The sequence below is a fragment of the Leuciscus leuciscus genome (genome assembly GCF_965113295.1).
Source record: "Leuciscus leuciscus genome assembly, chromosome: 7".
NCBI lineage: Eukaryota > Metazoa > Chordata > Actinopteri > Cypriniformes > Leuciscidae > Leuciscus > Leuciscus leuciscus.
In genome coordinates, this window is record NC_138731.1 from 37,373,587 (window position 1) to 37,398,572 (window position 24,986).

At 37.0% G+C, this 24,986-nt stretch overlaps 1 protein-coding gene and 1 long non-coding RNA gene across 12 annotated transcripts in view; both read right to left on the reverse strand.

Moving 5' to 3' along the window:
- Positions 1 to 1,765: 1,765 nt before the first annotated feature.
- Positions 1,766 to 3,857, reverse strand: LOC309503896. The gene is made up of 5 exons (XR_014207924.1): positions 2,969 to 3,857; positions 2,789 to 2,887; positions 2,511 to 2,561; positions 2,037 to 2,388; positions 1,766 to 1,935 (listed from the first exon to the last, which is right to left on the reverse strand). It is a non-coding gene; the product is annotated as an uncharacterized lncRNA (long non-coding RNA).
- Positions 3,858 to 5,267: 1,410 nt separating this feature from the next.
- Positions 5,268 to 24,986, reverse strand: part of obsl1b (obscurin like cytoskeletal adaptor 1b) — a 32,569-nt gene continuing 12,850 nt past the window's right edge. For 8 of the 11 annotated variants that reach the window (XM_082176651.1, XM_082176646.1, XM_082176649.1 and 5 more), the window contains 22 exons: positions 24,378 to 24,653; positions 23,841 to 24,116; positions 23,262 to 23,537; positions 22,468 to 22,743; positions 21,641 to 21,916; positions 21,284 to 21,556; positions 20,789 to 21,064; positions 20,425 to 20,700; positions 20,075 to 20,350; positions 19,534 to 19,809; positions 19,169 to 19,438; positions 18,793 to 19,059; positions 18,422 to 18,691; positions 17,666 to 17,932; positions 16,450 to 16,716; positions 14,341 to 14,453; positions 14,062 to 14,215; positions 13,651 to 13,812; positions 13,428 to 13,532; positions 12,373 to 12,639; positions 6,293 to 6,562; positions 5,268 to 6,013 (listed from right to left, as the gene is read on the reverse strand). In XM_082176651.1, the coding sequence (XP_082032777.1) occupies positions 6,003 to 6,013; positions 6,293 to 6,562; positions 12,373 to 12,639; positions 13,428 to 13,532; positions 13,651 to 13,812; positions 14,062 to 14,215; positions 14,341 to 14,453; positions 16,450 to 16,716; positions 17,666 to 17,932; positions 18,422 to 18,691; positions 18,793 to 19,059; positions 19,169 to 19,438; positions 19,534 to 19,809; positions 20,075 to 20,350; positions 20,425 to 20,700; positions 20,789 to 21,064; positions 21,284 to 21,556; positions 21,641 to 21,916; positions 22,468 to 22,743; positions 23,262 to 23,537; positions 23,841 to 24,116; positions 24,378 to 24,653 (5,180 nt within the window). In that variant the 3' untranslated portion in view covers positions 5,268 to 6,002. The remainder of the gene's footprint in view (positions 6,014 to 6,292; positions 6,563 to 12,372; positions 12,640 to 13,427; positions 13,533 to 13,650; positions 13,813 to 14,061; positions 14,216 to 14,340; positions 14,454 to 16,449; positions 16,717 to 17,665; positions 17,933 to 18,421; positions 18,692 to 18,792; positions 19,060 to 19,168; positions 19,439 to 19,533; positions 19,810 to 20,074; positions 20,351 to 20,424; positions 20,701 to 20,788; positions 21,065 to 21,283; positions 21,557 to 21,640; positions 21,917 to 22,467; positions 22,744 to 23,261; positions 23,538 to 23,840; positions 24,117 to 24,377; positions 24,654 to 24,986) is intronic. The other 3 variants (XM_082176650.1, XM_082176652.1, XM_082176654.1) reach the window with 3 other exon arrangements.

Consider the following 24,986-nt stretch of genomic DNA (forward strand, 5'->3'; position numbering starts at 1 on the left):
TTGGTGAATTGCCATGTAAAATAATTGTCTAAAGATTCACAATGAATTGCTAAGCAACAAACTGCACATTTTGAACGTCTCCTTTGGCCCTGTCCGAAATAGCACACTTCATGTGCACTTGACAAGACCATAGGGTGTCCCATTTGTCATTGTAGGTTTCAGAACGGTGCTCACGAGTGACCCCTATTACGCCCTAAATGCACACTACTGCCGAACCTGCACTGAGACCACGAGGGCTTTGCTTTTCATTTGGGACAGGGCCTTTGTCTGACACCCACTCTCTACTAATGAGCTGATGACCAGAATCAACTGTGTTTGATTAGGGAAACATACAAAATGTGCAATGTTGGAGAAAAGAAACAAAACACTTTTACGAAACATATTCATCATCTCTATTATGCATAGGAGAAGATATTAATTAACAGCCTCCCCAAAGTTTGTAAAAAATAATTGTATTATTATGTATGACCAATATTGCTAAATCATCAATCACATTTAACATCTGTAAAATAAAATCATTCTCTTAATCTTTTATAAAAGATTTTATGTATAGAATTAAATAATAAGTCTTTTTACTTGAAAAAGTAAAAACATTTATTCAGGTTTAAAGGACAAGTTCTGTATTTTACACTTAAAGCCCTGTTTACAGATCGTATCTGATGAAATAGAACGGTTAAGATTAAAATTTGGACACATGCTGCTGTCCCGATAATTTTAGGTTTATTTCGATTATTTAAGTTTCAATTTAAAGAGTGCAATGTCAATTTTCATTTTTCTCTCTTGAACTTCTAACTTCTTTTTTAATTGCTCAATTATGATTAATTACATGTTGCCAGCAAAACCATGTCTTTCATTCTGTGAATATGGAATGTAAAATATAAAATTTTACTCAAGCTGAAGGCACCGTATGGTAACATCATGTCTGATAACTTTTTTTTGACTTGACAGTAGATCTCTGTGAAGCTCCGACAGAAACCTCTGCGGCTGTTCAGAGGAACTCAACTCTCAAATTATTTACAACAGTACAATTATTTATTTTCACATCCTTCTGAAAGCAATAGTGCCAGATGCTAATGTTGCTGCTTCATGCCAAGATGCAAGAGTCTAAAGCGGATGATGGAGAGGCCAGTGGATTCAGTCCGCCTGACACACAGCTGAACACATGACACTTCTGGAGTGACTGTCTTACACCTGGAACAAATCACACACAAATGAGTTGTATTGCATAAATTCATTACACTTAGAACAGGTGAGAAAAGTTCCAGTTTCTCATTTTTAGGTGTAAATTATGAAGTGGCTTTTTCATGTAAAGAGCTCCAGGAAACTACATAGAGTTCAATATTCTCCAGAGTTGCTGTGACCGGTTTTACACCTGGAACAAAAAAACAGAAATAAGGGTGCTAAATTCATTACACTTAGAACAGGTGAGATTTTCAAAATACATCTTAAATTGTTTTTAGCTCATGGCTCAGTACCTAAAACCATTTGTGTTGAATAATCCTGTACAGATCAAGCTAACACTGGCTTCTGCTGCAGAAGGGAGCAGATAAAAATTGCAGCATTCTGTGAGAAAGATGGAGAGATGTCTGATTATTACCATAAACTTTACATCCGCTCTCCTTTCACTATTCTAAGCTGTAAGATCTTCAGGTCAAACACCCGGGACAAATTCCTGCATTATCTATACAACCATCTCCTATAAAGCCTATATATGAAGTTTTGCATTATAATTGTAGCCTACTTGAAGTAATCAAATCACCTTCTGTCAAGCGGGTTTGAACCAGGTGTTCATACTGGTCCTGTAGAAGTCGAAACTATCTGGAAAGTATCCACACAGCATTCTGAACAAGAGGATCCCCAGAGACCAGACAGTCGCCAGCTTTCCATGAAACTCGCCGTTCATTCTGTACTCGGAAGGGCAGTACATAACTGTGCCTGGAGGAAAGAGTGTTTGTCCGATGTGTAAGTCTACCACAGCATTGGCATACGAGTGTTGAATTAACTCATTCACAGGAGTTTTGAGAACTAATACACACCACAGTATCTCGTGAAGGCAGATTCTGTCAGGAGATCGCTGCATCCAAAGTCAATGAGTGTGACGTCACGGTTCTTAACATTTATCAGCAGGTTCTGTAATTTGATGTCGCCATGGTAAACTCCACGGCGACAGCACGCATCAGCGGCTAGGTGTTGCCGACCACATGATGTGCCGCGCAAACTTCTCTTCAATGTTACCACCTTTGCTTTTCACAAAGTCAAACACATCCATGTAGTGCTAGAAACGCTCGAGGACCATGACGTAGAAGTTCTGCTGGTCCTGCCAGTCCAGCATCTTGATAATGTCCATCGCTGGACCTTTTTTACTGGCCAGGATTGTCAGAGCGACTTCTTTGGGAAGGGGTTTGGGATGATCAGGGATGATCATATACATTATATGATGTCAGATGGTTTTAAATAGGGATTTTTAACTCAAGTTTGTCTGCTGATAAAATCACTTATAGCCTACTCACAATGCTGATACATTCCATGTGTTTCGCCTTTCGGATAAATTTCACTGTCACCTGATGGACAAAACAAAAAGCAATTATTGTGTGTAGAGGTCATATCATAAATTCCAAGCAAGAATTGAAATCCTAACAGGTCAAGAAGAGCCCTAAACAGTGAATATATGATACAGTAAGATGTCTTGCACAGGATAAAGTGAGATATCAAAGAATGAGAAATAATTCAGATCAAAAAACTATTTGCTAAACTAGTTGTGGTAAATAAAAAAAATAAAAAGTCAAACCTTCTGGCCATCCGCCAAACGAGTGCCTTCATAGATAGACGGCAGCAAATCCACCTTGCCCCAGCTTACGGCCAATTGCATATCGGCAGCAAATGTCGTCTGTTAAAAGGTGAAGAGAAAAAGACGATGTTTAGTGGTGCTTTGCAGATATTGTGAGATTTATTGTTGCAGGAAACTCACCCTCAGGTGGTCTCATGTTCATTTCGTTACGGAGAGGAGACGTTTCACCTGCTGTCAGACGAGTTTGAAGCTCTTCTTGCACCAGAGGCTCAGCAGCGGGAAGGACTTCAGGATCATTGACAGGAGGTTCCTCCAGATCAATGACCTCTACAGATCTAAAGATGGACTGTAGAGACTTTTGATCTAAAGAGGAGAATATCAGCACTAGCTAGCAGTCCAGTTCTGGTCAAGTACAAAAAAATATTTATTAGGAACAGCGATTCTTTGATATTAAAGTAAATTACTATTTGTTCACCTACTGATTTTTAAAGTACAAAGTATAATATTAATATTTTTTACACTTTTGAGGTTACTTCATTATTTTATTAGAGAGAGAGAGAACAAAAGTCTGTTTAAAACCATCCTACATGGGCAGAAAAGTTCCTGTTACTCATTTAGGTGTAAATTATGTAGCGACTTTTTCATGTAGGATATTAAATATATATTCTCATAACATGGTTGTCATTTACCGTCGGTAGGCTACTTCTCCTGGATGTTTCCGTCTCTTGATCCTTCATCATCTCACCCTGATCTGAGCTCTTGTTTTGGGGGGATTCTTTCTTCCATTTAAAAGAGAGAGCTCTTAAAGAAGTTGAAGTCGCCCTCTTTCTTTTTCTTCCTCTTCAAACAAGAGATGGGAAGCTGCTCTCCCTCAACCTCTCCCTCAGGCTTCTTCTCGTCAAGCCGATGAGGAAGATGTTTCTCCGCCGTGCTGCTACTGCTGCTGCTGGGGTTTGAGCCTGGTGTGCGGTCACGGTGATGGAGGTCGTGAACCTGCTCGCTATCCATGAACGGTTGTAGCCTACTCGTGAACTTCTGTGTCCCATCATGATCGCTGTTGTACAATGACACTAAAGCAGCTAAAGCAAAATAGTAGCCTAAAAAAAGTTTTCTGTGGTGTATTTAACAATATAAATATATTAATATTTATTTTGCTATTTTATGTATTTTCAAAGACACACGACAATAAGGGCTGCCAACTCTCGCACCACACGTCCATTTTCTCATGCAGTGAAAAAACATCACGGAGCAAAGAGGACACGGACAATACGCTAAATCACAAAATGCCTCAGGTTTCATATATTTAAAGTTGTATTACGAAATTCAAACAATACATATCGTTTTGGCGCTTTCAATATGGCGTGACAGATCGCTGTAGCAGCTCAGATCAAGTGAACCGGCAGCGCGCTTGAACCGCACATCTCCAGGCCTACTTTTTACTAGGCTAGGCCTACTAACGTTAGTTGTTACAGGGTAAAATAAACATAAATGAACATCGGAAGAAGGCATGTACAGTTAAACTCACTGAAATGTATAATGTCACATGTAATCTCGCATTGTTTCAATCGCGGATAAAACGGCAAACAATCGGCTCCACCTAAGTTAGCCTTACTGAGAAATTATATACAATAACCATGAAGAAATGCCCTATGCAAACAGTCTTTAACTAAAATGAATAGCCTACATTTAAATTAATTGTAAGTCAGTGTGAAGGTGGGATATATCACTTAAAATGACGAAGGCATCAAAACTAAGTCAACATTTTGGGGGAAATACAGAGTTAACTTTTGGCCCTCTAGCCATTAAAAAAACAACAAAAAAACCTGCATTTTGCAGAAGAACATTGTTTTGGTTGAGTTTCTGCTCTGCATGACTGTGTGGATGAATATGGCCCTTCACTTTACAATGAATTCTGTTAGAGAGCTACATATGACAATCAATCAGTTCAATAAAATACCTTACTCACTTGTTGAGTAATAAAATGGCGTCTCCCCATCGCTTTTACAACATTTCAAATTCTTCAGTTGCGCAGAAAAGCCATGAATCAATGCTGATTCTCGTTTTATATAGAGTGTCTGCCAAAATAGTAAATAAATAAATAAACATACAGAGAAATATAAAAAACAAAAATAAATAAATACATAATCAAAATAAATATACAAAGAAATGTAAAAAGAAACACAAATACATTATTATTTATACTTTTATTTCATTATTTACGAATAATTGTATTTTTTCCACATTCATTTATTTTTTAAATGTATTTATACATTTATTTATTTCCACATTTATATATGTATTTGTCCACAATATTTTATTTTCACATTTATTTCTTTGTGGAAATAAATAAATGTATAAATAAATAAACGAAAAAATGTATTGTATCCACAAAAAGAAAGATGTATTTTTCAGGGTTGTATTGACTGTTCAAAGAAAAAGAAAAAAAGAAAAAAATCAATGTGATTGAACACTCCTCAAGAAAATTTGTTTTCAAATTTTATTGAAAGATCTTGATAAACAAGGGAAAATTGCAGCACTTCATTTGGATAGTTCAGTAGAAGGCAAGAACTGTGAAATAGGCTACCTTTTGAATAGAACAGAAACAAAACAACTAAAACTCTAAAAAGCTTTTCCATTTATTTGTAAATGTTTCCCTAATTCATAAAATGGCTGTATTCTTGAACTCAGTGTATTTGTTACATATGAAGTTACCGTCCCAAACCCTCTTTTGATCATCTTTGGCCCTGCACATTTTAATTACATGCCTTAACCTCACTTTAATCTGCATCCCACGAAACAAGAATAATAAAAAACAACACAAAGGATATCTATACAAGGATATACAGTAGTACACACATTTCAATATTAAATACCAAATTACTGTGCAAGAAATTTAAGGCGTAACAACATGGGTATCTGGCCTGGTGCCGTTTATTTTATTTTTTTTAATAAAGCATAATTTGTTTGATCATAAATTTAGACAGCACAATATTCAAGACTTGAAGAAATTATTATGTAGACTAACAGATGTGGGGTGTAATGTGCAAAAATGGCACTAAAGGTTTTAAATAAATAAATTATACGCCTCTCACTTTCAAACACATAAGAATAGATATTTAATGGTTTCATAATTTCATTTGGTAGTTTTTGTATTTAAATAGTGATGTATAGATGAGTATTATGCACTGTAAGTGCTTAGCCTATGTGTTGTTTCTCAGTGGTTACCTGCAAACAAGAAAAAACAAAAAAAAAATCAATAAGTCAGCAGTCACTTGATAAACCTTTACTGGATACCACTTTAAATCACATGGCCCATGCTATTACAGAGCATAAAGTTCTTATTAAAACAAGTCCAGACTCTATGTCTAAGAATAGGCATCAGAAATGTCTCCTATTTAGAGTAAAGGTAATGATAGTAGTATATATGTAAAGCATATAAACAACAATATAAACTTCAACTCTGCAACATTTAAACATGCATATTGTCTAAAATATATGACTTACTTATGACACGCAGATGTGCAGTGCTTTTGGCTCTTTCTATGATAAAGCACACAATGCCGCACATATCTGTGGATGTTTGTTTAAGAGTGAGCCTGTGAACGGTTCCCATTTTCTCCACCACAACTTTAGGACCAGGATGCAGTGTCTCCCCTTTCAGGGTCCACGTAGGGGCCTTGGCCACAGGCAGAGAGACTTCACATTCAAAGCAAGCATCTGCAGGAGCAGTTACATCTACATCCTGCAGCTCTCGCACCATCAGGACTGACTGAGCTGTTTAAACAGGGAGGAAGTGCAAAACCACATGGGCACGTGTTATATTATCAGTTATGTAATATGTTTTCTTACCCCAATGTAGACCACAAACAGTCGTTTTCTCATTATAATCATACAGACATTTTCCTGAAAGTTTGAAATAGCTATAATCTTTTAGTTTTTCTTACAACAACAACAACAACAAACAAATAAACAAACATCTGAAGTTTTCTTTTAAAATAGGCATACTATTATTAGCCTATCTGAAAAGCGTTCATCTGCAAAGCCAAAGTCAGTATGACGTAAATGACTTGCAGGTGGTCATTTTATTGTCACAACACTAGAAAACCGTAAAACAGATTGAAACCATTTATAGTTGTCAGTCACATTTTAATTTGGCCATTTTATGAACACACTCACACAGTCAGTGTGTGATCGCGTACTTAATTTTCGAGATGAAAGGAAAGTATATTGCTTTTATTTTTTATTAAATCAGGTTTTAAATTTTTTAGCTATGTTTTTTAATGTATGAAACCAACATAAATATGAATAGGCCTATGACATTTCTAAGAACTTGGCAGAGGCGTTTTGAACTAGATTTTATTTTATTTTATTTTATTTTATTTTATTTTATTTTATTTTATTTTATTTTATTTTATTTTATTTTATTTTATTTTATTTTATTTTATTTTATTTTATTTTATTTTATTTTATTTGGCTATTTAATAATGAAGCTAATGACTTTAGCTTTTGCCATTTTGGACATCCATCATTAGTGACTGACCTAAATAAAAGATAGCCTACTATATTTTATTTTATTTTATTTTATTTTATTTTATTTTATTTTATTTTATTTTATTTTATTTTATTTTATTTTATTTTATTTTATTTTATTTTATTTTATTTTATTTTATTTTAATTGGCTATTTAATAATGAAAAGTCTCCACTGTTTTGTGGTATGACAGCCAGCGTACTGTAATGTATGTGTAAAAGGGAGACATCGCCATCTGCCGGTTATTGTAGTAAGTGCAGTAGAAATTTGTACAGGTGGCTGACGACGGTAAGTTGGACGCTCAGAGAGGAAATTTGTTAGTTAAAAGTAGTTCCAAAGGCAAATTGCTTAAGTAATTTTGCTAGGAACATGTTGAGAAGCATTTGTCATTTGAATAATACTGAATATTAAGACAGCGCGGTAATTTCTCACGAGACTATGCGTTGTGTCAAACGGTTTCGTGACTGATTCATTTTGGTGGCAAGAAACTAATTTGATTTTCATTTAGAACATTCCCACCTCACAGGGAAGTGATTGACTGACTGACCGACAAACTAACTGATTGATTGAAGTTGTCACAACGTTAAGAAAGACTTCTTGACTGTCCTAATTTTTCTTCTAATATAGATATTAGACATTAGCAAGTAGCTTAGAATATCAAGGTATTGTTGATATAGCCTAAGTAGGAAGTGGATGCACTGAATTTGAAATTCTGTCAAATAATAAGACAAATATGATAACACGACAGTTATTAGGGCAATAACGGATTAGGCTACTTACATGGCTAAATACGTTTAAGAAAAAAAATAACTTAAACCGCAAAAATAGTTTATCCCCCAGTTTCACAGAGTAGGTCACTTAAAAATTCTGTCATCATTCACTGAACATCAAGTTGTTCCAAACATGTATTCATTTTTTTTCTTCTGCTGAAAAAATAAAAAGATATTTTGAAGAATATGGGTAACCAAACAGTTGATGGGCCCCATTGATTTTCGTAGTGTGGAAAAAATACTATGGAAGTCAGTGGGGCCCATCAACTGTTTTGTTACTGACATTCATCAAAATATCTTCTTTTGTGTTCAGCAGAAGAAAAAAAGCGTAAAATTCGCTGGTGCCATTATTTTGTCTCAAGATGTACACCAGTAATGTTTTTTTTTTTTTTTTTTTTTTTAAATAAGGAATGTTTATTAAAGCTACTTAAATGTCCTAACTGAACAAAGGCCTAATCCTGCTTTCATCTAAGCCCTCGCTGTGAAGCCAGGGGTGCTTCTCAATATCCCTCCTCGTTTCCTCGCCGTCATTTCATCCTATGACCCGGAAACCGATCGAACTCAGCCATCTTGAAGGACATCTCAATTCTCTAATTGCACCGCGAGGAGTGAGGAGTGAAGAGGCTTCCTGAGGAGTCATGAGCGAGGATACACAGGTGTATCCTATGCGGGAGAGTTTTATCGACTAAAACGTGACGCACGTATAAATTCTCCTCCCCCTTCACATCGGTCACAATTCTTTTAATTTATACTTTACCTTTGCAGTTTATATAAACCACACATCTCACATATTTCAACAGGGTATCTTGCTTTATTATTATTTATTATGAATTTCTTAAACAAACAAACTTCAACAACATAAGGGCAGATCCTTTGAGCACTGCTGATGACGCGGTGAAGTGACGCTCGAGTGATCAAGTATTCCAATGTATAAAAAAAGTTAAATTCAATTCCTCCGTCCTCATTTTCTTTCCTTGCAGCCTTCCCTCGCATCCTACAGTGGGTGGAGCTGAGACGCGAGGAAAGGAAGCGAGGATGCATAAATAAGAAATGAGAAGCACCCCTCCTTTTCTTTCCTTGCAGCCTTCCCTCGTATCCTACAGGGGGAGGAGCTGAGACGGGAGGAAAGGAAACGAGGATGCACTAATAAGAAATGAGAAGCACCCCTCCTTTTCTTTCCTTGCAGCCTTCCCTCATATCCTACAGGGGGAGGAGCTGAGATGCGAGGAAAGGAAGCGAGGATGCATAAATAAGAAATGAGAAGCACCCCTCCTTTTCTTTCCTTGCAGCCTTCCCTCGTATCCTACAGGGGGAGGAGCTGAGACGGGAGGAAAGGAAACGAGGATGCACTAATAAGAAATGAGAAGCACCCCTCCTTTTCTTTCCTTGCAGCCTTCCCTCATATCCTACAGGGGGAGGAGCTGAGATGCGAGGAAAGGAAGCGAGGATGCATAAATAAGAAATGAGAAGCACCCCTCCTTTTCTTTCCTTGCAGCCTTCCCTCGTATCCTACAGGGGGAGGAGCTGAGACGGGAGGAAAGGAAACGAGGATGCACTAATAAGAAATGAGAAGCACCCCTCCTTTTCTTTCCTTGCAGCCTTCCCTCATATCCTACAGGGGGAGGAGCTGAGACGCGAGGAAAGGAAACGAGGATGCACTAATAAGAAATGAGAAGCACCCCAGGCCTATATAAATCAGGGATGTCCAATCCTGCTCCTGGAGGGTCACTGTCCTGCAAAGTTTAGCTCCAGCCTCCAACCCCAATTAAACACATCTGAACCAGCTAATCAAGGTCTAACTAGAAATTTCCTTGCTGGTGTGTTGAGTTGAAGCAAGTTGGAGTAAAACTCTGCAGGACAGTGGCCAGTTTGGACACCCCTGCTAAAAGTGAATTTTGGTTTCAAGTAAATGCAAGATGGATAAATATTTGTTTGGAAATATTTGCCATTACCATTCCATATCCCTTATTTAAATATATTCTAACTTGTAAATAACGTTCCACTCGCATTAAGACATTTGTACGTTCCCACAATCAAGATGTGATGTTAAAAACATTTGCAAGATGGATAAATATTTGTTTTGAAATATTTGCCATTACCATTCCATATCCATATATGCCCCATTAACTTATCCATTAATTACATATATTCTAACTTTTAAATAACGTTTCCCCCGTGAAGTCCCCCTGTGGTGAAATTAAGTTTTTAATGTTGTTTATATGTCTATGTAGTGTTTTTAATATGCTTATGACAAACCCAACAACCAAGACAACACCATTGCAGAGTATTTTCTCCTTAAAACTCCAGTGACAGTCTCAAAAACGCGGTTTGCAATCGCTGGTGTTCTTACATCACAAACTACCTTGTAAACAATCACGTCAACGTGCCGACGGGCTTTAGCATATCATTATGACCACTCTGAACCATGGGGAGTCTCAAGAGAAGTCAGGTTATCCCAGTATATTTTTCTGTTGATATGAAAAATCGGGCACCTTTAGCAATATAGCAAGTGATGCAAGTACATGATGTACACTACTGGTCAAAAGTTTTAGATCGGTAAGATTTTTTTATGTTTTTAAAAGAAGTCTCTTCTGCTCACCAAGGCTGCATTTATTTGATAAAAAAAACAATAAAAAAAACAGTAATATTGTGAAATATTATGACAATTTAAAATGACTGTTTTCTATTTTAATCTGTTTTAAAATGTAATTTATTCCTCAGATGAAAGCTGAATTTTCAGCATCATTACTCCAGTCTTCAGTGTCACATGATCCTTCAGAAATCATTCTAATATGCTGATTTTATGCTCAAAAAACATTCATTATTATTTTCAATGTTGAAAACAGTTGTGGATAATATTTTTTTTAATTCTTTGATGAATAGAAAGTTCAAAAGAACAGCATTTATTTAAAATAGAATATTTTCTAACATTATAAATGTCTTTACTGTAACTTTTGATCAGTTTAACTCATCCTTGATGAATAAAAGTATTGATTTATTTTATTTATTTCCCCAAAAATAAAATTTAAATTCTTACTGACCACAAACTTTTGAAGGGTAGTGTTTAATGTTACAAAAGCTTTCCATTACAGATAAATGCTGTTCTTTTGAACTTTCTATTCATCATAGCATCATGAAATAAAAATGTAAAAAACTGTTTTCAACATTGATAATAATCATAAATGTTTCTTGAGCATCAAATCATCATATTAGAATGATTTCTGAAGGATCATGTGACACTGAAGACTGGAGCAATGATGCTGAAAATTCAGCTTTGTTCACAGGAATAAATTATACTTTACTATATATTCACATAGAAAACAGCTGTTTTAAATTGTAATAATATTTCACAATATGACTGTTTTTGTTTGTATTTTTAATCAAATAAATGCAGCCTTGGTGAGCAGAAGATACTTATTTTAAAAACATAAAAAATCTTACGATCTAAAACTTTTGACCGGTAGTGTATGTTACGATGTTATGATGATTCTGAACTAGCCTATATGCCTTTGTTCAGAGCATTTCTATGGATACTGATTTTTAGAAGGCAGCTGTCTGACTCTGAGATGGCGAACGGGAACATGGTTTGAGTAACATTACCAACACAATATTAGCTGTTTGATTACATAGTCAAGCAAAAGGCACGTGTCCGATGTTGTAAAGAGAGATACCATTATGCAGCGTTTACTTCAGTAAATTTGGATCTCTGATCCTGTATGAGTGAGTGAAGGTGAGGCTAATTGGCATATTCATGGTTCCGTGTATAATAAATGAAGCCAGGATGTAGTTACGGTACATTCAAGCTATTTTAAGGCATGAAGATTTTTTTTTCACTGGAAATTTTTTTTGAATATGTCATTTCGGTGACCAAAGATGAGTTTTAATGACCCCCTGTGGTGGAATTACGTTTTTAATGTTGTTTAGCCTATATGTCTAAGTGGTGTTTTTAATATGCTTTAAGACAAACCATGTGCAAATTCATAAGTCAACACCATTACTGAGTATTTAAAAAAAATATTGACTACAGTGGGACTTTTAAGATAATTGGACTTTCCCACAATCAAGATGTTATGTTTAAAAAAATGAAAAACATAGTTGTTTCATCCTATATTCTGCATTAGAGAGCCTTGTTATTATTAAATCTAAATGAACAACTGTATGACTGACAACTTAAAGAACTATTGGGTTTTAAAAATAATTTGACAGTGCTCCAGTTCACAGTCACACCCACCCGTTGTCATGCTATTCTTGTACGATTGGTTTGAAAGGACTGAATTTGCCTCACCTTCAACAGTTAGTTTTGCTGAGGATGTGTAGTTTCCAACTTGAACACTATAGGTGCCCTCATCCTCTAGCAACACCTGCTGAATCACAAGTTTTCGATAGCACCCTTCACTGCAGATCTCAAAGCGCTCTGAAGGCAGGATGACATTAGGTCCTTTATACCAGCGAATGCTGCAACGAGGATTGGTCACAGTGCAGTCCAGTATGACACGGGTTTTTTCTAGAGCTGTTTTATCCTGAAGTGGTTTCACAATGTTTGCTGGTAGTGCTGTGGAGATGAAAAGTCATAGTTTTAAGCACTTTGAGTGTGATATTGCTGTTATAATGAATAACATTTGTGATGTAATGTGTCCAGCTATTTTATTTTTGCTCTTAAAACAGTTGTATTAAAAGTTTGGCTACAGAACCATAGACTTGAAATTGTGTAGTGAACATGGACAATCGGTGTGGTAAAAAAAAAAAAAACTGTGAAATGCCCAATTGCTTTTATACCAGTCATCATCACTCTTGGAACGCAACATATCCAATCAAATTAGCTATAATTAAATAATTTGTTATACAAAGAATACACATTTTCAAAACAATAGCTGTTTAACAGTAGTGTAATGCTATGGGCATTCAAGACTGAAAAGACTAATTTCTTGCTTCAGGTTTTGTTGTGTTATTGTGCATTTTATACAATTAATCACTGACTATGTGCATCAGTTGTAAGATCATTCTCATCCCTGACTATAGGTATGATCCCGAACTCTCAAAAACGGATGCAAATAGTAACGTGAAAGTTAATTCTCTACAATAATTTGCACAGAATGAGAAAAAGAACCCAAAATATAGATTATAAAAAGTGCTTGGAGAAGAGGTTTCAGTTGTTGTTTTTTGTTTTTGGCTGTTGGTCACCATTGCTGCTCTCTTACTTGTCTGGACAGTGTAAATAACTGATGTCTGGTTGGCCACATTTCAAAATTGTTTGAAATGTCATAGCATCTGTGACTAGTCATCAGAGAGGGTGACAAGCTTTGGTTTTGTAGTGTGTGTGCTTGACTTAAACATACAGACCTTCCACCTCAAGGTTAGCCGTAGACTCAACATTCTTGGCAACAAACTTGATCTCTCCAGAGTCGTCTTCTTTAACATTGCATATGAGGAGGAAGTGCTTAGTCCCTAAGAAAACATGGTTCAGAAAAGTCATGATCAGATAGTGATATAAATATTCACTGAGGTTGAGTGGTACATTTTTGGAAAAGAAAGAGCAATGTTTAGCAACGGGTGCTAGAATAACCTTCCTGACGGATCTTAATGGTGCTGGTTGGTTTGATCGTCTCTCCGTTCTTAAACCACTCTCCGGGCACATCATCCAGTGACACTTCACACATGAACACTGCATTTTGATCTTCTTGAATATCCAGATCCTCTAAGCTTTGTAGAATCTCAAGTTCCCTCTCTGTTGAAATGTTATTAAACATATAAAGGTGTTGCGTAATTCCATAATATATGACTAATTCAGTTAAGCAGTAAGTGGAAATGCTTTCCATTTAGTTGAATTTGTCTCAGTACCAGTAGATGGTAGTGTTGTACTTTAACTGAATTATTTCAGCAGGAGGATTTAGATTTAAATAATCAGTATATCACCAGGAAAGTATACAATCTGCAGATAAATGTGATGATAATTTAACAGACTCTCTGTTATTACCATAGATTTCCACTGAACATGATGTTTTAGCTTCCCCAGCATCACACGCATATAAACCAGAGTCTCCCAGCTCACATTTCAGTATCTGTAGAAATGACTTTCTTCCCATAGAGTAAATGCGATGATTTTTTCCTGGTTTAAGCTGAACTTCATTCTGAAAGTGAAAGAATTCCACTTTATTTTGTAGAAAAAAAAGCAACTTCAAATAATAAACTTAATAAAAATAGTGATTTTTAATCAACTGCTACAAGAGGGTGCGGGGATGTCATGTAATTTTACCTTTGTCCACTTTATGTCTACGTTGTGGCGTGACAGCTCACATTCAAGGGTTACACCAGATCCCTCTGGTTGCCTGATATCCTCAAGCTTTTTCAATACTGATACTGGGATTTCTGGAGAAGCAAAGTCTTGTCAGCCTATGTAAAAACATTACTTTTGACATAAAAACATGTGTTATGTATAGACATTTAATTAGGTAAAAGAGAAACGCTATTGTTACGGTGCGTGTCCAAGCTTTTTAAATTCATTCCTATAGAAGTTGAGCTACACATTTGCACAGTGAATTGTGGGATTGACAGCGGACCAGAGAAAGCGTCAAAAGTTTGGGCAGTTCTCGACTCAATGCAAATATCAAGTGAAAAGCGTGGGCGGCAGCCAATCGCTGTGAAGTATAGTGACCTCTGTCTAGAGCGTTTAAAAATAAGCAGATTGTGTAGGAATTTATGCTGGATTTAGTGCGTAAATCATTGTTTACTCATTTGACTCTGCATTTGTTATGTTAAATATTGCAGTTTGCAGGCTTTCATTATTATTACACTATGGCAGCATATCTTTACTTCATTTGGAAACAGATTAAAGATACTTGCTAAGACACACCCCTAAGCACACCGACACTGAGCAGAGTTTTGCCTATGTAATGAACATTCACTGTTAGACTTCATATGACAACGATCAGCAGCCTTTTGACGGAAAACCATTTTGATCACATTTGAAAGGCTGTGATCTTAAAACCAAGTCACTATTTATTATTATTTACCTCTGGGTTGCCCTTGTTTGACTTTTAGATCACATAGTCAACTGTGTACATGTCAATCTGTCTAGTACAACAGAAGCTTATCATTTAACCATACCTCAGCTTTGTGCTTAGAGGACTTTGAGAAGAGTCCTTTGTTGTAGTGGCATTTACATGTTATTGTCATCCTCAATGACAGCTCTGTGACTCCAAAGGATAAGCCCTATTGAGTGACTTGGCATAGAAGTGAGTACCTTACACCAGCACCTTATGCTTGTGAATGTTTGAAATGTTTCGGTAGCTGGAGTCTGATCATGTGATCCATATCTTTTTATATGTGTAACCTGACACATGGTAAGAGCAGTAGCAAAAATGTCTGTCCATGCCATTGTACTGTCATCAGCATCAGAAATTTAACCAGTTTGATGAATTACATCATTGCCCTGGACCCTCTTACCTCTCACGACTAAGTTCATAATGGCCAGATTCCACCCCTTATAAGTTAATTGTTGCCAAGGCAATTAAGGAAAAAAGACAGATTATTTAAAGCCTGTATGCCTTGCCATTATAAGTAAATCTGAGTATTTGCATGGCCTTTATGGTTTATTTAGGGATTTGCTTTGGCTATGTCTTTTAGCTCATTTTGGATGTCTGTTACGTTGAGGGAACAGTCTGTGCTTTTTAGTCAGTTGAAAAACACTGACTTTGTTGTGCTTAGGTTAGCTGATGTGTTTTTTGCGGGTAGTGTGTTGGAGAGAAGGTGTGTAGTTGAAGGGATAAGGGTGTTTTTTTTTTAGTGGCTAAATCGGAATGTAATGGCTGAATCACTTAAAGCATCTTTAAAGGTGATCTGTGAAATTTCTGCACCACTAGTTCACAAACAAGTTTTCTGAACTAACTCTTCTCAGGTTTTCTGTAACTTTTCAACCTTGGAGTTGTCATGCCCCAAACTTATGTCATTGGTTGAGCCAGTAGTTGATGTTTCAGGCAGCTCAAATAAACAAAGTCATGTTTTAAAGGTGCCACAGTCAGTCAACAAATGACTTGCTTTCAGTCGTCTTTTCACTTGAAACTGGATTAGGATTATATTTTAACAGTGAATCCCACATGAGTATTTTCATCAAATTTTCTAGTTAAAGTAGTCTTAAATCCTTGAAGAATATAAATATACTTGAGATAGATTTGTTTTCAGAGAATGTGTCTTTAACACAAGTTTTACTGCACTGACAGATTTTAATGTTCGTTTTAAAAATGTGAAAAAAGGACTTTTGAATGTTTTTAAACAAAATTAAAAACCCATTAAACCGGCATTTTTTGTTGGCAAAATTGTCACATTTAAGTCTCTACTATAAAAACAGTTTTCATTTGCACAGTACCTTTAACATCCAATCTTGCTAATGATCTGATATTCTCAACAGAGAATATGTAGGTGCCAGTGTCATCCAAGGTCAGGTTGGAGATGGTAAGGCTGTGAACCCGTCCTTTTGCAGTCATACGCCAGTGGTTGTTGTTTTTGAGTGTGTGCCCATCCTTCTGCCATACACCGTCCACATTGCTATGTGACAGCTCCACCTCAAAAGAAGCTGTCTCTCGTTCGTAAGTCTGGATCTCAGTTAGACCTTTCCGAATCTTGATTTTTCGTGCTGCGTGGACAAGCACAGGTTGTCAAAGAGAGAAGGATTAAGAAGAAAGGTGAAATTTATAAAGAGAAAGAAATAGAACAACAGTTGCTGAATTAGTTGGCTCGGTTTTGTCCGCTTGGTGTTAGCAATACACTAAATCCTGCCTTCGATCAGGGCTATGCCAATTCTTTTTTTTAAGTATTCCAAAACAGACAGGCAGACAGGCATTCCCTGTGGAAAATGGTGGTTTATTTTAGAGAGTTGGTGACACCACCCTAGATTTTGAAGGCCAGTGCATAAATTTAGCTGCAATGAAAACAGATCCAGATTCATAGTTGGTGCCAGGAACAGCCAAAGCACAGACTTTCTCTCATCACTTGCTCATTTGTACAACACAGCTTTATCATCTTAAGCTATCCTGAAAGGAATGTTTATCACTGGTATTTAATTGCTTGTTTGCTAAAGAGCAAATGAATTTTATCGTCAGAAGTTATGTTAAGAGATATTGAAAGCTTGTTTGGTAAGTTTGATGTAGACGGCTAATAATCAAAGGCAATGGAAATTAGTTGTGAGTAGAGACGCGTGTAACTTTTATCCTCCTCTCATAGTATCTGTGTTTCACAAGCAACTAAGAGGAATAAAAAGGTTACTCCGCCAGGACCTTCTACCAGCTCTTGATCTATTTCTCATTTGACATGCTTAATTGAATTATCATAGCTCTTCTGATCTAATGTCAATACAGAAAGCTGCTCTCCGGGCCTCAGTACGTGGTCTGCCAATCACCTGTTTGCTGCTGTCAAACCATGGAACAAGTGTCACTAAAGTAGCTGCCTCTTGCATTACTCGTGGTTACTTGATTCAGTTTGTTTAAGACGACAACATTGCAATAGGCAGTAATGAGGGACCATCACCGTGAAGAAATGCTAACAACAGCACATAGTAAGAAAGAGACAAGCACTTGCAGACTCACGTTCCACACTGAGCTGGGCTTGTGTACGGTCATGGAGCGTTTCACAGCTGTAGGTGCCTCGGTCTGAAAGGGTGAGTTTGTGGATTGTGAGAGAATGTTTTTTTCCACTCTGCTTCAGAGTGAATTTGGACCCTGGATGTATAACCACTCCTTGTCTCATCCACTGCACCTCCGCAGTCTCAAGGCTGACCTCCACCTCAAGTGTTGCCTCAGCAAACTCCTCTGCAACCACCGGGTCCATGCTCTTTGTGAAAAGCACCTGTGCCTCTGAATACAGATCAGGGTAATTGATAAAAATGTTCCCCCATAGCAGTTTTTAACACTTTATAAAGCTCTTTATATTACAAAAACCAATGAGCAAAGCCAATAAGGACAACATTATTTCATGTGCTTGGAGTACAGCTCCTCGTTCTACATTGCTGTGTGCTGTAGTAACACTTGTCTCTGTCAGTTAAGAGTGGAATTCTAACTGGAGAAGCTGTTAAGCACAAGCCATCATAAGCACCTTTTCAACAATTCAGGCATGCCTGAAAGGGTCATTATTAAACTCAAACATGTTGACATGACATTAAAGACCTGTGCAGGATCTTAAAGAAAATACCACTCTCTACACTCCAAATACCATTTTGTAGAAAATTACCTATTAGTTAATTTCTCACTTAATATGTTGATTAAAAAAAAAAAAAAAGAAAAAAAAAAAAAAGTTCATCAGTCAAATATTCTGTCAAAATGAAATACTGATAGATGATATTCTACCTTGGACCTGAAGGATAGCTCTGGAAATCACACCTTCAGCCTTAGCTGTCAACTTGCAGCTATCTGAGACTTGGCAGTTGTTGATATGCAGCATATGGCATAATCCATTACTTGAGATGTTGAACTTATGATTTGATGAAATTGGCTGGTCATTCCAAAACCAGGCCAACTTCACATCCTCTGGAGACACCACACACTTAAATGTTGTGTCTTCTCCTTCCATCACAGTTATGTTGTGTAGCTCCGCAATAAACTCCACAATGCGAGGAACTTGGGAAAAGAATAGAAGGAAGTTGGCACTAAAGTAATGTGTGATTTCAGGTTAAACTTCATGCAGATGCACACGAATCCTTTGGTAGAATTTTACTTACTATTGACCACTACAGCAGCTGATGTCCTTTCATCTTTGGATTCACAAGCATATTCTCCTGCATCATCTTCTGTGACGTTATGTATGGTCAGGCTTCTCACTCGGCCATCAGCTCTGATTGTAAAATGTCTGTTTGGCGCAATCTCTTGGCTGTCCTTAAGCCACTGAACATCTCCTTTTGACTTGTACAGTTCACATTTTAAAACCACATCCCTACCTTTGAGTCCCACTATGTTTTCCAGTGGTTTGGAGAATTTCACTTTCATTGCTGATTACGAAACAGTAAAGACAACATTTTACTGCACACCTTTACAAGCAATTAATTATTAGTACATATAACAATTTGTAGAAATGTATGGTTCATTCCCCAGTCTTACCTTTGACATGGACACTAAAGTGCATCTCATCGGATCCCACGTGACATGTGTACTCTCCAGTATCACATCTCTTAAGTGGGTTAATAGTGAGGTAGTGGGTGTTACCATCACTTGTTGTGTGGAAACGATCCCCTTTGATTGGATCATGACCTCTCTGCCATTTCACTGGGGCATTGACCCTGTTAACAGCGGCACGTAGTGTCACACTGTCTTCTTCATAGGCTGAAATATTTGTTCTTTCTTCTTTTTTGATGAATTTGAATGGTGTTTCTATGAAAAAGAATTGTTATTATTAAGTGTTTTACACACAATGTTTCAACTGATATGAAATAAAAATGTCTTGGCTATGCTATTGGTAAATTTACCTTGAACCGTTAGCCTAGTTATCATTTTGTCATCAGTGGCATCACAGAGATACTCTCCAGAATCAGATGTCTGAAGTCCTGATATCACAAGCTTCCTCATTGTTTCTCTGCTTTCAATGTGTGTGCGTGAATCCTCTTGTAGTAAACATCCATTGCAGTACCACTGGACTATAGCATTTACTCGTGATACCTCACATTCCAGGATAAGCTCATCCCCTGTCATTAAAATGTGGTGTTCTGGCTTCTCTGAACTTCCAACAATGGACACTGGAGCCTCTGAACAAAAATAATTAGTTATTTTTTGTACACTGTCAGAAAAAAAAGCAAAACGTTTTGGAGTACAACAGCTTGTCACTGGGGCAGTACCCTCAAAGATACAGCTTTGTGCAATATACACCTATTGGTAGGTAGATAAAGTACAAAAGTGTACTTTTGAGGATATTGGCCCAATGACAAGATAAAGGTACAAGTTTTGTACATTTTGTCTGACCATGTACATGCATGTTTTTCATTGTGTACATTGCTTTTTAACAAGTAGTACCTTCTATAGTAACATTGAAGACAACTTTATCATCTTGTGCATCACAAATGTACTCCCCTGAGTCCCTCAACTCAGCACTCAGGACAATCAGAGATCTGAATGTCCCTTCCTCTTCACAGATGAAATGCTCCTTTCCCTCAACCTTCTCATTGTCTTTAAGCCAACTGACCACCCCATTTGCTCTTGAGATCTCACATTTTAACACAATCGCATCAGATACTACAAACTTGCGTTTCGTTTCTATGTCAGCTTTCCGCAGTATTTTCAGTGGTGGATCTGGAAGGACGAGGGTAGAGTTTTAGTTGGTTGCAGTGATTATTTTTTTAAATCTCTTTTTCCCTGAAATGTACCTTTGATTTTCACTTGGAAATCCATTACGTCATCTCTGGCATCACAGACATATTGCCCTGCATCATTAAAAGCGGCAGAGTGAATGGTTAACTGTCGACTTGTGCCATCCTCTGTGATAGTAATGTTGCTGTTCTCCTCAATCTCTTCTCCATCCTTCTTCCAGCTAACTTCAGCATTTGGTCGAGACACTTCACACTCAAGGACCACAATGTCTCCAACAAGTTTCTCTACTGCATAGGTCATTTTCCTTGGCCGAATAAATCTAACTGGTGGCTCTGCACAAAGTAATTAAGTCATTATTGACACTGAGAACTGACATTTGTTTTAAATTACGAACGATTAAATATAGGGTCTTTGACACACCTGCAATATTTACAAAGAAGGTTACTGAGTCATCAGCGGTGTCACAGACATATTCTGCAGAGTCTTTGACAGTAGGTTTTGGGATAATAAGCCTCCTATAGACACCATCCACCTCCAAAATTAGGCTGTCACTCTCCTCCACTTCAAGACCATCTCGATACCAGCGTACTGTGGCATTGGGTCTAGAGATTTCACAGCTCAGGACCATCCTCTCAGAAGTCTGTTGGCAAAGTTCCATTTGGGACTGGCTTGGAGAAACTATGCGCACCGGTGGTTCTTTAGGGGGACATGCCACAAAAGTTAACATGACATCAAAATTGACCTTATCAATGTTCTTAATGCACGTTCCTGATCTTATTGCACACAATTCATGCAATTCACCAGTGTTATTCCAAGTTTAAAAAAGTATAATCTTATCCAATTGAATAACATCACAAACTGACATCACAAATTCCTTTTTCTTGTAAATGCTATATTTAAACCTGAATTTGATACCTTTTATGTTTAGATTGAAGAATATTGAATCATCAGCTGTGTCACAGACATATTCTCCAGAGTCCTCAACACCACTGCGCAGAATTTTTAGCCGTCTATATGGACCTTCTGTCTTTAGCTTTATGTTTTCACTCTCTTGTAGTTTCTGTCCGTCCTTGAACCATGTCACCTTTCCATTTGGTCGTGAAAGTTCACAGCTGAGGACAATTTCTTCAGGAACATAGCGGTCAAGGTGGACGTCTTCCTTGGGATATACAATCATCACTGGAGGTTCTGTAAAGCAAAACAAAGAAAATGGCCTTGTAAATGTGATTTTATCAGATTTTGACTGATAGGAATATAGACGCATTTACTCACCTCTTACGTTAACTTTAAATATTAAGGCACTATCTCCAGCACGACAGGTATATGTTCCAGAATCAGACAGCTGAGCGGACAGGATGATCATCTTTCGTAAAGTGTTTTCTGCCTCTATGAGGACATTGTCACTAGACTTTAACTCTACTCCATCCTTGTACCATTGTGCAGTAGCATCTGACCTGGACACTTGACAGCAAAGGAGTAGATTGTCTTGTTCTACAATATTTCTGTGCAGATCATCTTCTGGTATGTAGGCAAATGTCACAGGAGGTGCTGCAATGAGAAGGAAGTGGTCATTAGTTTTTTTTGTTATGCTACTTTTACTTAGTCACACAAGTATGACATGTTAAGCATGCAATTCAAGCACTGATGATGATTGCTTGGCCAGCCCTGTTGAACTCTTTCTCCACTCTATAAGCCAAATGAAATACAAAGAAAAAGAGAATGAAGAGTTAATGAAAGCTTTGTGAGAATGAAGAGCTATTAAGCACAGATAATAATGGTTACAAGGCATGCTTGCCCAGCGTAAGTGTTTTTTGTTGTTGTTGTTGTTGTTGTTGTTGTTTTTTAAGTAAAGAGAACCAATATGCTGGTTAAATAGCATCTAAGGATGGCAGTAGTTGGTGGAAAAATTGCAAACAAACTTGTGAAGCTTCAAAAATATTCCTGCATTATGGAAATGGTTAAGGAGCCCATAAAAGCAGCAGAATGGATCTGTTGAAAGGTAGAGAAGAATGCTTTCACCCAATGGAAACTGAATTCTACTAAGTTTATGTATTTGTTAGTTATATAACAGAATACTTTGGGTAAGGTTTATATGTCACCTTTAACATCCACAAAAAAATCACTGATATCATCAGCAGTATTACAACTGTAAAACCCAGAGTGGGATACATTTGCTGATTGGATAACCAGTGTCCTCATGGTGTGCTGTGATTTGATGTAAACCCCAGATTGAGGTAGGAGCTGTAATCCATCCTTGTACCATTGGACCAGGGCTGTTGGATCAGATATCTCACATTGGAGAATGATTGGCCAGCCTGCTTCAACTGACTTGTTCTTCTCAATCTCAGGAACAGCTGAGAACATCACTGGTGGAGCTAAGAGGATTTTTGTTCAGTCAAAATTAATAGAATTACCAAAAGAAAAAGCCTTTCTAAGTTATATATCCAGATAATTGATGAGAAAAAATGAAATTAATTGATGAAAAAGATTAAAACTTACGTACGGCTAATGAATGAGACACTTTGCTGAGTCCGTGTGTATATTATGAGTTGATCTCTCGTGTTATAGTTCTGAAGCCTATTATTCTGAACATAACTTAATGAGCAGGTCTAAATTAGGTGACATCACCTATACAATATAGTAATATTGTATAGCAATAAGCGGTTTGAAAGATGTTCAAAAACCTTTACAATCCTTTTTATAGCGTAGTTATTTGTGTCATTAAAAGGGGTGAGGAGATCATTGTAGGGTTTAACAAAATGGGGCTTTGATTATTTGGTTATGAATGTATTCTTTGTTAAAATCTGATAAGGGCAAACAGCATTTAGTGGATGAAGCGTTATTTGACACATTGTTAGTGGTTTTGAGAAAAAGTATGTAGACTCAAAATCACCTGCAACATCCACCTTGAATGCTATGCGATCATCCACAGCCTCACAGCTGTACACGCCTGAGTGTTTGAGCTCAGCGGAATGGATGATCATTGTCTTCATAGTGCCCTCTGATTGGATGTCAAGTCCACTGTCTTGTTGGAGTTTGACTCCATCTTTGAGCCAGGAAACTTGGGCAGTAGGGTCTGAGATTTCACATTGAAGTATAATGGGACAGCCTGCTTCAATAAACTTGTTCCTTGCAATTTCTGGGAGTGCTGAGAACCTTACAGGGTGAGCTATGAAAATTTGGAAAATGTAAATACATTTTGTTTTAGACTATCAACAAATTAATTTGTGAAAAAAAAAGTACAAATCTGTTGAAAGACATTTAGGCAGTCTTAACCTACAGATGTGTTAGTCACATGATTTGCACAGTTATCAAGAAGTGAGAGAAGCAGAGTTTAAATGGGTGGTAAAAGATGTTACAGGAGATATTTTTTTTCCACAGGGAGTGATTAGAAATGTAAAGGAATATATATATACATAGGGCATACACAGCATTTAATAGTTAATTTGTGTGGTAGTGTTGTGAAAATCACCTTGAACGTCCACCATGAATGATACGGTATCACCTGGAACATGACAGGTGTAGTTTCCAGTATCAGACAGTTTTGCTGATTGAACAGTTAGTTTCCTCATATTTCCATCTGTTTGGAAATTTAGCCCAGGGTTTAGGGCCAGCTCTTTACCATCTTTACACCAGAGCACCTGAGCGGTAGCGTCTGATAGCTCACATTTCAGAACGATTGGTGAGTCTACTTCGGTGGACTTGTTCTTCTCCACTTCTGAAATTGGAATGAACTTCAGTGATGGAGCTACAGTGTTGTCAGTGGCATAGAGAAAGAACTGTATGATTTAGTGGAAAATTACTGGCTATTATTTTGGTTTTCTTCTATTTATAAATTCATGTGCTTGAGTGATCAGTTAATATGTCAAGCTACTTCTGAGGGATAAAGGACAAAATATTTGCCTTTTGCTTTTGAATAACCACTATACATGGTTAAATGAAGGAGATTGCTTGACTTGATTTACACACATTTCATGTGGTGTCTTCATGATAGAAAGCATCAAATCACCTTGGATTTCCACATGGAATGTGATGAGGTCATTATTTGTCTTGCAGCTGTATGTTCCGGTATGACATAATTCAGCAGTTTGCACAGAGAGTGTTCTCATTGCTTCCTCATTCACAGTGACAATACCATCTTGAGCAAGCACCTCAATCCCATCTTTGTACCACCAGACTTGCGCATCAGGGTCTGAGACTTCGCATTGCAGTTTAAAGGGTCTTCCTGACTCAATGCATTTGGTCCGTTGAACCTCAGGGACACTGGAGAACGTCACTGGAAGAGCTACAGACAATTTTGTACAGACACATTTACTTTTATATTGTTTGTTTTCTTTTTTTAAAACATTCATTTCATTTTATATTTATAGTTTTTCTCAACTTGATTCTTAAGAATGAGCCAAAATATTGACAATCATTCAAAGTTTTATGAAAGAGTATGTTTGGCATGAACATGACTTTAAGAATATGCTGACTATTAACTGTAATGATCAATAAAATGAAAATACAAAACAGACATTCTCAAACATCAAAATATAAGATGAAAGATTAGTAGCGCAAGAGTAAAGGACAACATGGAAAGTAACAGATATTTAACAACAAAGACAAAACATGGGAA